The sequence below is a fragment of the Theobroma umbraticum genome, unplaced genomic scaffold (genome assembly GCF_002168275.2).
Source record: "Theobroma umbraticum cultivar Fairchild unplaced genomic scaffold, ASM216827v3 scaffold_147.0, whole genome shotgun sequence".
Taxonomy (NCBI): Eukaryota; Viridiplantae; Streptophyta; class Magnoliopsida; order Malvales; family Malvaceae; genus Theobroma; species Theobroma umbraticum.
The window spans coordinates 9,205,066-9,216,435 of NW_018397259.1; the positions used below are offsets into that span (position 1 = coordinate 9,205,066).

General features: G+C 33.5%; 1 protein-coding gene and 1 pseudogene across 1 annotated transcript in view; both read left to right on the forward strand.

The window, feature by feature from the left end:
- The first annotated feature begins 436 nt into the window (after nucleotides 1-436).
- Nucleotides 437-3,144, forward strand: LOC110415647 (putative disease resistance protein At4g27220; annotated as a pseudogene).
- Nucleotides 3,145-7,354: 4,210 nt separating this feature from the next.
- LOC149527305 (putative disease resistance protein At4g27220) overlaps nucleotides 7,355-11,370 on the forward strand; it is a 6,718-nt gene continuing 2,702 nt past the window's right edge. The window contains 2 exon segments of the mRNA XM_089783394.1: nucleotides 7,355-10,391; nucleotides 11,165-11,370. The exon segment at nucleotides 11,165-11,370 is cut by the window's right edge and continues 244 nt beyond it. Coding sequence (XP_089639520.1) covers nucleotides 7,839-10,391; nucleotides 11,165-11,370 — 2,759 coding nt within the window. The 5' untranslated portion in view covers nucleotides 7,355-7,838.

Sequence of the window (11,370 nt, forward strand, 5' to 3'; positions counted from 1 at the left end):
AAATTTAAGCAACCAATTATAACTCACATATGGGGGTTTGATTACTTACCATATTATATAAAAATTGAAGCAGTGTACTGTAGTAGCAGGATTCTAAAGGCAAGACAAAGAAAAAATCACATATTCTTAATGACCACAATCAGTTACTTTACTTGTACAAATAATCAAAGTTTGATTCTACGTTGTAACATTCAAGTTATTGTTGTTTATTTCAGTTTCCTGTCTTTGGAAGCTTTCTTTTTCCTTGTCTTCTTTTTCACCCATTGCATCATTTTCTTTTTCTCTATACCAATTAATGGTGCGGGCCAAAACATCACCATTCGGTTTGTTTTCTTTTTGGAAAGAAGGAAAATTAAAAGATTATTCATTCCACGATTTCTATAAGCAAATGTAAGTATTTGTGACAAAAGGTTAAATTCTTCAATTTAGTCAAGGCATGCACAAGGACACTCGTCACGAACAATCCATCCATGGAGAAACGGTTGTAAGAGCATGTAGATTGTGCGAAAGTTTGAAGAAAGAGAAGAAGGTTCTTGTTGTTTTAGATGATATTTAGAAGAAATTGGATCTCGGGGAAGTTGGAATTCCATTTGGGAACCAACACAAGGGATGCAAGATATTGTTGATGTTAAGAGATCAAAATGTTCTCACCAATGAGATGGATGCAGAGAAAACTTTTGCAATTTGTGATTTAGAGGATAAAGAAGCTTGGCTCTTGTTTAGGACGATGGCCGGGGAAAGTGTTGAAAGCAGTGAGTTGCGATCTACAGCAACTGAGGTAGCCAGAATATGTGCAAGATGCCACTGGCCATTGCAACAGTTGCAAGGACATTGAGAAATAAAAGTTTATATGCTTAGAATGATGCTCTACGGTAACTACAGAGGCCTTCCTCAAAAACTTCACTGGGATATCCGCATTCGTATATTCAGCTAAGAGTTGAGTTACAATCACTTAGAAAGTGAAGATCTTAAACAGGCTTTCCTGCTTTGTAGTCTACTGCATCATGATAGCATCGATTACTTGTTGAGATATGCCATTGGTTTGGGTTTAACTAATGGTGTCAACACCGGTGGAGGAAGCTCGAAATAGGTTGTTAACAATGGTGAGTAACCTCAAAGCCTCTTGTTTGTTACTTGATGTTGATATGCATGATCTTGTTTATGATGTCGCCATGTCAATCACTTCTACGTACAATCACGTCTTCGCATTAAATGAGGAGGATGTTCTAAAAGATTGGCCTGATGGAGAGACAATAAAAAGTGGAACAGGATTTGTTTGAAATATCCTACTATTGGAGAGCTTCTTGACGAGTTGAATTGCCCACAGCTTGTTCTTTTCCTTATTTGTAGCAAAGATCTTTCCCTGAAAATGCCACCTAACTTCTTTAGGGAAACAACAAATCTTAAAGTCTTAGATTTGACTCAGATTCATTTCTCTTCTTTACCTTCATCAATTTGTCTTCTAACAAGTCTTCTTACATTGTACCTAGATCAATGTGAATTGGGAGATATAGCCATTATTGGAGAGCTCAAGAATTTAGAAATTCTTAGCCTTTTGAAATCAAATATCAAAACTCTACCCAAGGAAATTGGGCAACTGCTTAAGCTGAAGTTATTAGATTTAAGTGATTGTACTAAACTGAAAATAACTCCACCAGGTGTCTTATCAAGTTTGTCCAAATTGGAAGAATTATATATGGGTGGCACTTTTATTCAATGGGAAAGAGGGGAACAGGCCAACCAACAAAGCAATGCTAGTCTTGCTGAATTGAAGACATTGTATTTGACCACTTTAGAAGTTCATATTCCTAATGCTGAGGCCATGCTAGAGGGGTTGCTCTTTAAAGAGATGCAAAAGTTGAAAAGATACAAGATTTTCATAGGAAAGGTATGGAAATGGTTTGGTGAGTATGAGTGTTTAAGAACTCTGAAACTCAAGTTAAGTACAAGCATTGATCATTTGGACCATGGAATTAAGTTGTTATTGAAGAATACCGAAGCTCTGTATTTAGATGAACTTAAATCTGTCAAGATTGCAATGCAAGAGTTTAAAGATGAGGAAAGCTAACCGCAGTTGAAGAATCTCCATATCCAAATTGATTTGATGATCAAATATATCACTAATGATAATGGTGTAGTTGATAAAAATAAATTTCTTCAATTACAATCTTTGATGTTTCAAAATCTACGACAGCTCATTAGTTTTTGTTTTGAAGAAAAAAGCAACTCTACTTCCACAACATAACATGATCAATTACCTCTTTTCAGTGAAAAGGTATATATTAACTTCTATCTTTTTCTCATTCTAAAGCATATGTTTATCTTATTTTTAAATTCTTTAAGATTTTTCCTTATGATCCACCAATGTTCTCGAATGTTAAATTTGTATTATTTTAGAATTTCCTTCCTTCGCTTTTTTACTAAATGCCCCTGGATATCTATTATGAGTAAAAACATACATTGGATGGTCTTCATAGTCTCTAACAATTATGGAGGCAGGACGTACAAGTAGACCGCATTCTCCCTAAAGTGGAAACTTTTAAAGTCGGGAGTTGTGACAAACTGATTAGTTTAGGATCATCCTCAGCATCGTTTCAAATTCTCTTGACGTTGGATGTGCGGAGCTGCAAAGCAATGATATGCTTAGATACATCTTTAGCAGTCCAAAGTCTAGCCCAACTCAAAAAATTGAGGATAAGACAGTGCCTTTCAATGAAAGAAATAGTTGGAAACGAGGGTGATGAGGCAGCATACGACATTGTTTTCAGCAACTTGAAAAGTTTGGAACTTTGTGGTTTACCACAAATTAAAAGTTTTTGTTCAGGCAACCAAACATTTGGGTTCCCGTCTTTAGCAGAGGTAACTGTGAGCAAATGTCCCGAAATGGAGATTTTCTGTGAGGGAGTTTTAAGTGAGCCAATGCTGGAAAGAGTACAAGAAACAGATGAAGATGATAAGGGACGTTGGGGTGGTGACCTTAACAGTACTGTCCAGCAATTGTACGTCGAAGAGGTACCTACGTAACAGCTCTAATTTGTTTGCTTAATTTAACTCTAGGTTTTCTATTTTTATTTCTTTCGTGTTTGTGGGTACTTTTGAACTTAATCTTTCTTTCTTTGTTGGATTTTGTAGGTTGGAAACTAAGGAGTTGAGTATGTAGTACTTTCCAAATTTTCTAAGTCAATAGAAATATGGAAGGACAATCTTAAAGGAGTTTTAGATTTCATAAATCTCAAATATTTGAAAATTTACAAATGTAAGAGCTTTAAGTACATTTTTACTGTTTCCATGGCTTTGGAGCTTTAGCAATTGAAAGAGATAAAAGTAAAAATTGCCATATGATGGAGCATATTATCACAAATGAAAAAGCAGAGGAAGCAACAATGAATTTGATGGTGTTACCCAAGCTTAAGGTTATAACTCTTGAGTCAGGTTCCAATCTAAGGAGCTTTTGTTTGGAAAGTATTACAATTTGTTAACATTATTAAAATTTTTTTGTTATTTATATTGATATGATATTTTTTTACTGATTTGACATTGAATATGATGATCTATTAATGATTAAATTATGAAATACAGAAATTCAATTTTTTTTGTTCTCACAACACTATTTTTTTAAATCTTAAAAATTTATTTTTATTTTTTATTTGTTTCTTATACAATTGTGCTTATCAATGTTTATAGAGGCAAAACTAAAAATTTTAAAAAAATAAGAAAAAATTTTAAAATTCTAACGTTGGGGCTCTACTAACCCCTCCTTCTACCTCTAGTTAAATCAACAAAAAAAATATCATATCAACATAATCAAATGTCATATTAATATAAATAGTAAAAAAAATTTATCATGTTAAATTGATATTATTATTTTTAAAAAATATATAAATTTAATTTTTATAAATTATTATATAAAAATTAAATTTACCATTATAATAGAATATAAAAACTAATTTTATAATTTAATCAAAAAATTATATTCAGCCGCTCCCATTACACTTGCTCTTGGGTTTTTAAATCTCGTGATAAGACCACTTCATCGGGTAACCGGCAAATATCCTATGCATCCCCCACTTTCCATTTAATGGATAAAGAATATTCAATTGGCTCACATGGGAAATTGTGTTCTCTAAGGATTTCTTGTTATTGTGAATTACACGACTTATTGAATTAAACAACAATAATAAAAATTATATAATTCTTGAAATTAACATAAAAGTCTCCATCTAACGCTTGATTCAACCTGAAAGAAATAGTAAGGCCGGACCTAGTTAAATTTATAAAACTCATATATATTCGCCATTGACATTATATTTCCCCTTGTGAGTTCTAATTAACATATTTGGGCTTTTCTGATCTTTTTTAACTTTTTTTTTAAATGAGTTTTATTTTTTCATTACCGATAATATTATAACAAGTCTCTTAACTCAATTGACAGAATACTTTCATGACATAGAGCACTTGGTGCGGGAATTTAATTGTACATTTACATAAGTTACTCTGTGCATCAAGCAGAGACAGCAAGCAAAATCAGTGTAAGGGTCCTAACAACGTCAACCAAAAAAACAAAAGAATCCTACAAGGAAAAGCAGCGATAAAGCCTGCAAGAATCAGATCTCTCGATAATACCCGGGGTAGGGCAAAACCTAATAGGACCTCCTAAAAGGTCTCAGAAGCACGGGGCTGAGACAAATTAAGTCTCCCATCCAATGAGAAATGAGCAGAAGAAATGCTTTTCCGATTTCCATGTGCACTCCTTTGTAATTGTTGGTGAGAATGAGACAGACACTTCCACGTTTCCCCAGTTTGAATTCCAATGGCATCCTCTACCTAACCCATTCTTGTCTTTCCTCATTTCTTTTCCTTTATTCTAGTTTTTTTATTTATTTTTTTATTGGCTAGTAGTTGTAGTTGTGATGGATTAAAAATAAATGACCAACGTATGGGCATAGTCTTTCTTTGTAATTGCCTGTGTGGCTTTCAATCTATTCATCTTGATAATGAATGATACTAACTTCAAGAATTAATTAGAAATAAAAAAAAATTTTATTAAAAAATATATACGTTTATCATTTTACATCACATATGAGATAAAATAACATATTACAGTATGATGATGTGCTATATTTATTTTACATGATAATTACGTGACATTTTACACTCTCTACGTCAGTATTATATCAGCACAATTTATTTCTTAGTTAGGCTTTTACCAAAGTCACAAATATTTTAACATATATTTCCTTACTTTCTTATTAATTTATAGTTATTTGTAGCTTTCAATGTCTGTCTTGATAACACGCACAATAGTTTTCAAGTATGGTAGATGCCGTAATGATTTTGTATAAATTATATTTAAAAAAATAAAAAAAGAAACTATATACATTTGTCTTGTCTTCCCCTATTCTTTTTCTTTCTTCCGTTAACCCATTTTTTAATTTATATTGGTAGGGCATAGTGTTTTAATAATGAAAACTTGGGATAAGTCTTTCTTTATAATTGCCGATTGTCATGACTCGTGGGCTCACTGGTATTTAATTAAATTTTAAGTCTTTCTTTATAATTGATGATTGGAAAAATTTGAAACTTAATGTGAAATTATGATTAAGAAAATGTGAGTGAAGTACAGCTCAATTCATCCATTGATTATTAATTGTTTGACAAGTTGCATTATTTTTTGTTAGAGTGGTTAATGACATCTACTTTAATTATCCATATGAATTTAGTCTAATTTTATATTGAAACTTTAGTAAAGCTATCTCATTTGTATACGTTTAAAAGAAAAAAAAAAAAGGAGCAAGTGGCATGAGCAAGTGACTAGCAATAGTATATGTTTTAGATGAAAGAGTTCATTAAAGAAAAGAGAAGGCTTGCTCTGTTGAAATCCCCACCCCCTTCCTCTTTTGGCAAAAAAAGCAAAGGTGACCAAATATAAGAGAGGAGGTGAGACAAATATTAACATTATTCTTTCATGGCATAGATTTTCACACTGACTTTGTAGAATGAAATTTCAGAGAAATTACCCGGACCATATTTTATTGATACAGGACACAACACATGAGCAGAAAATCTTGTACAAAGAATAAAGGAAGCATCAACAATTATAAAAATAAAATCCACATAACATAAAAAAAAGAAAACATAATAAGTAAAAAATAAAATTTATATATGACATAACAAAAAAGAAAAAATAAAATATAGTTGATGGTTTGTAGAAATTTGAAAAAAAAAATCTATAAAAACTTAAAGTAGATGAGTAAATAAAATAAAAATGAAAATAAATAAATAATAATAATAATATAAATTGAAAAAAAATAAAAAAACTTTAAAATTCAATGAAGTATGTGAGTTTATTTTGTTATTTTTTATTTATATTAATTATTAAATAAAAAGTTATTTTGAGGGGTCCATAAGAGAACATATAAAAAATCTTAAAAATTTTTTATATGATATAGAAAAAATTTAAAAATCTGGGGGTGCTGTGTAAAGGAGATTATATATAATATATATATATATATATATTTACATATAGGACCAACTGGCAAAGCATGATTAATTTGTACTAGTAAATGTTTAGAGATTGATGATCAGCCTTGATCTGCCATAATTCATTGAATCACTTTGGAATGGGGTGGCTCTGATTTTGCCGACCTTTTTCGGTCCAATGGAATCATAAAATTATTAATTAAAGGACTGCACGGACGAGCAAGCCAAAAAGAGGATGAGTCTTTTGGTGAAAAGCCGACAACAGCTTATTACTATATAATTTTCTTCTTTCCTCTCTCCTATAATCCATGATGGGCAATGAAAACTGAGTGTGACTCTTCTTTTTTTTTTTTTTGTTTTAAATGAAATGACAAAGGCAAGTGTTTCTTTATAATTTAGGGTGAGTCTTTATATATGATTGAATTGACAGAAAAGGTTTAAGAAATTTGTCGCAACAATATCAAAGCCTGAGTTTTCCAAAAATTTCATAGACTTCTAACCCCAAAATTCTTTTTCTTCTACTAAATATTTAGGCCTTTGAGGTGACGGTTTAAATGGCCAATCAAAGCCACAGGTTAATTGTATTGGAAAACATACAAAAAAAGAGCATTGTGAATTACGTTTTTCTCTTTGATTAATATTTAGTGTTTGTTTTGTTCTTATTAGTAAATTTTAATTGACTTGGATAATTTAATTACGATTGTAAATCTATGCGTTCAAAAGTGTTAATTCACAGGAATATTGAATCTTTCTTTTTGGACATGGATAAATTAATCCTTCTTTTTATTTGCTTAATAAAATCTCATGGCATGTGCTTATTATATATAATTATTCTTATAAAAAGATATAACAAAGACTTAAGGTGAGTCTTTGTTTATACTTGAATGGTCATGAAAAGCTGCGTGCCAGTTTCATAAAACCCAGTCACACACAGCGTTTCTGCTCAACTCATCCCTATTACCTTACTTTACCGTCCTTTGCTCTTCCATTTCTCCAAACCCTTTTATTTTCTTGCTTTGATCTTCGATTCTCCTTTCCTTTTCCTTTGTTTTTGGCTTGCTCCCTTGTTTCTTTCTCATCTCTTTTTCCTTCACCTCAAAGCGTCGGCTTCTCACATTCCTCTACTTTCCACCCAACAAACCAGAAACCTTTCACTCTGATTCTTAGTTGCCTCTTTGTTCATAGATATAGCTAATGGAGAAAACCACCGTTTCCAATTTCTTACCATTCTGATTATTTGCCTTGCTCATATCGTTTATTGCTATATTCTTGTTGCCTTTTTCATTTTTGGGTCTTCTCGATCCCCTGTTGTCTATGTTCTTCTGTCATTTGCTTTGCTTTTCTGTTCAATTAAAAAAATGGAACCTGTTCTTACTGGCGCTGCTACCAACCTTGCTTCGGAGGCTGCGAACGGCATCTTCCAAGAAATGAAACGTCATATCGGATATGTAATCATTTACAAGAAAAATGTCGAAAAGTTCGAGGAGAAACTTCAGATGTTGATAGCAAAAAGAGAAAGTGTGCAGCAAGAGGCTGATGCTGCAGACAGGAACGGGAAGAAGATAAAAGCGGACGTCGAGCTTTGGCGCAAGACAGCGGACAAGGCAATCATTGAGGAGAAGAAGAAGGTGAAGGATCTTGAAGACAAAGCAAATAACAAGTGCTTCATTGGCTTGTGTCCCAATATCAAGTCTCGCTACCAGCTTAGCAGGAAAGCAGAAGAAGGTGTCGCGACTATTGACGACCTTATCCAACAGTGTCAATTTAGCAGAGTGGGGTACCGTGATGTTCCAGAAGCTATATTGGACGCATCTCCTAGAGACTTTGAGACCTTTAAATCAAGAGAAAAGGTTTTCAACGATATCATGGAGGCAATAAAAGATGCTACTATCAACATGATAGGGTTGTACGGGTTGGCTGGTATGGGCAAAACATCACTAGTCAAAGAAGTTGCCAGACAAGTCCAAGAGCTAAAGTTATTTGATTCGGTGGTTACCGTAATTGTGACTCAGACTCCGGACATTCAGAAAATTCAAGATCAAACTGCAGAGTTGTTGGGTCTAAGACTTGAAGATGAGAGTACGCTCGTAAGAGCACGTAGATTGTGCGAAAGGTTGAAGAAAGAGACGAAGGTTCTTGTTGTTTTAGATAATGTTTGGAAGAAATTGGATCTGGAGGAAGTTGGAATTCCATTTGGAAGCCAACACAAGGGATGCAAGATATTGTTGACATCAAGAGATCAAAATGTTCTCTCCAATGGGATGGATGCTGAGAAAACTTTTTCAATTGGTGATTTGGACGATGAAGAAGCTTGGGACTTGTTTAGGAAGATGGCAGGGGACTGTGTTGAAAGTGCTGAGTTGCGATCTACAGCAATTGAGGTAGCCCAAAGGTGTGCGAGATTACCGCTGGCCATTGCAACAGTTGCAAGGGCATTGAGAAATAAAAGGTTATTTGTTTGGGAGGATGCTTTACGGCAACTACAGAGGCCTTCCTCAAACAACTTCACTGGGATATCCGCTGACCTATATTCAGCTATAGGGTTGAGTTATGATCAGTTAGAAAGTGATGAACTTAAACAAGTTTTCCTACTTTGCAGTCTACTGCGCCATGATTCAAGCATTGATTACTTGTTGCAATGTGCCATTGGTTTGGGTTTAATTAATGGTGTCAGCACCGTGGAGGAAGCACGAAATAAGCTGTTAACAATGGTGAGTAACCTCAAATCCTCTTGTTTGTTACTTGATAGTAACGTCAATGACCGTTACTTTGGTATGCATGATCTTGTTTATGATGTCGCCATGTCAATCGCTTCTAAGGACAATCATGTCTTTGCATTAAACAAGGAGGATGTTCTGAAAGATTGGCCAGATGAAGAGATAATGAAAAAGTGGAACAAGATTTACTTGCGATTACCTAGTATAATTGGAGAGCTTCCTGACGAGTTGAATTGTCCAGAGGTTGTTCTTTTCGTTTGGCTTAGCAAAGATCTTTCCCTCGAAATGCCACCTGACTTCTTTAACGAAACAAAAAATCTTAAAGTCTTAGATTTGAGTGGTATGCAATTTTCTTCTTTACCTTTGTCAACTTGCCTCTTCACAAGCCTTCATGCATTGTTCCTAAATCGATGTGAATTGGGAGATATAACCATTATTGGAGAGCTTAAGAATTTAGAAATTCTTAACCTTTCATATTCTGATATCAAAATTCTACCTGAGAAAATTGGGCGACTGGTTAAATTAAAGCTGTTAGATTTAGGTCATTGTACTAAACTCAAAATAATTTCACCAGGTGTCTTGTCAAGCTTGTCTAGATTAGAAGAACTATATATGGGTGACACGTTTATTCAATGGGAAGTAGGGGGACATGCCAACCAGCGAGGCAATATTGCTAGTCTTGCTGAATTGAATACTCTGTCTTGTTTGACCACTTTAGAAGTCCATATTCCTGATGCCGAGGCCATGTCAAGGGGCTTGCTCTTTAAAGAGTTGCAAAAGTTGGAAAGATACAAGATTTTCATAGGAAAGGAATGGGAATGGTTTGCTGAGTATGAGTATTCAAGGACTCTGAAACTCAAGTTAAGTACAAGTATTGATCATTTGGATCATGGACTTAGGTTGCTAGTGAAGAAAACTGAAGCTTTATATTTAGATGACCTCAAAAGTGTCACGATTGCAATGCAAGAGTTCAAAGATGAAGAAAGCTTATCACATTTGAAGAATCTTCATATCCAAAATGATTCAGTGATCAAATATATCATTGATGATAATGGTGTAGTTGATAAAAATGAATTTCTTCAATTACAATCTTTGACACTTCAAAATCTACCTCAGCTCATTAGCTTTTGTTTTGAAGACAAAAACGGCTCAACCTCCAAGGTTCAACATGAGTTGCCTCTATTTAGTGAAAAGGTATTTATTACTTTTCAATTTTTTACTCATTCTAAGGTATATGTTGATCTCATTTATTATTTTCTTAACAATTCCTTCTTATAAACAGCGAATGTTCTCAAATGTTAAATTAGTATTATTTTAGAATCTCCCTCCTTTCGCCTTTTTGCTAATTGACCTTGAATATCTATTATTAGTAAAAACATATATTATAAGTAAAAACATACATTGAATATCTATTCTAAGTTTGACACTCTATAATCCGTTTATAAAAATTGTCTAGTGCTATACTTATCCTTTGTTAAAGTTATATCCAAGAGCCTAGCATAATTGTAAGATGAGTGAGGGCATAGTTAGAGATCTTAGGTTAGAGATTTTGTTCATTCAGATAAATAAATTTCAATATATATCTACAGTCTAAAGAAAACTGATGCCTTCTCCTCCCTTTAAAAAGAACAGATTGCCACATTGTGTGAAAGCCATGTCCTTTTGTTTCGATTTTCGCTACCATCCACTGGTGACAAACTGAACCATGTCATAGTGCCCATTTTAAAGCCTGAACATCAACAAAACCCACTTCAGTGATTGTTTAATACATTAGAAATCACTTCTTTTTGAAATGGAAGTAATTATTTCTCCTGAACTCAGTTGCCATTGAATTGGCAAACCCATTCCTTCCTTTCTAATCATAGAATGTTATGTAATTATGCTACATAAGCTAGTCTTTCATCCGTTGTCTTTTTCTTTTCTTTTTTTCATATTATTTCTAATCTAGATTAATTACATGTCTGCAGTCGTTGTTCCCTTGCTTGGAGAATTTGCGGTTGTCCTCAATTAATGTTGAAAGGATATGGCATGATTCTTTCTGCAATCATGAGAATTTGACAAGATTGATCATCGAGGGGTGTGGCAACTTAAAACGTTTATTATCATTTTCTATGTCTAGGAAGCTTGTGCATCTCAAATGCTTTGAGATAATTGGATGCAAGTGCTTAAGAGA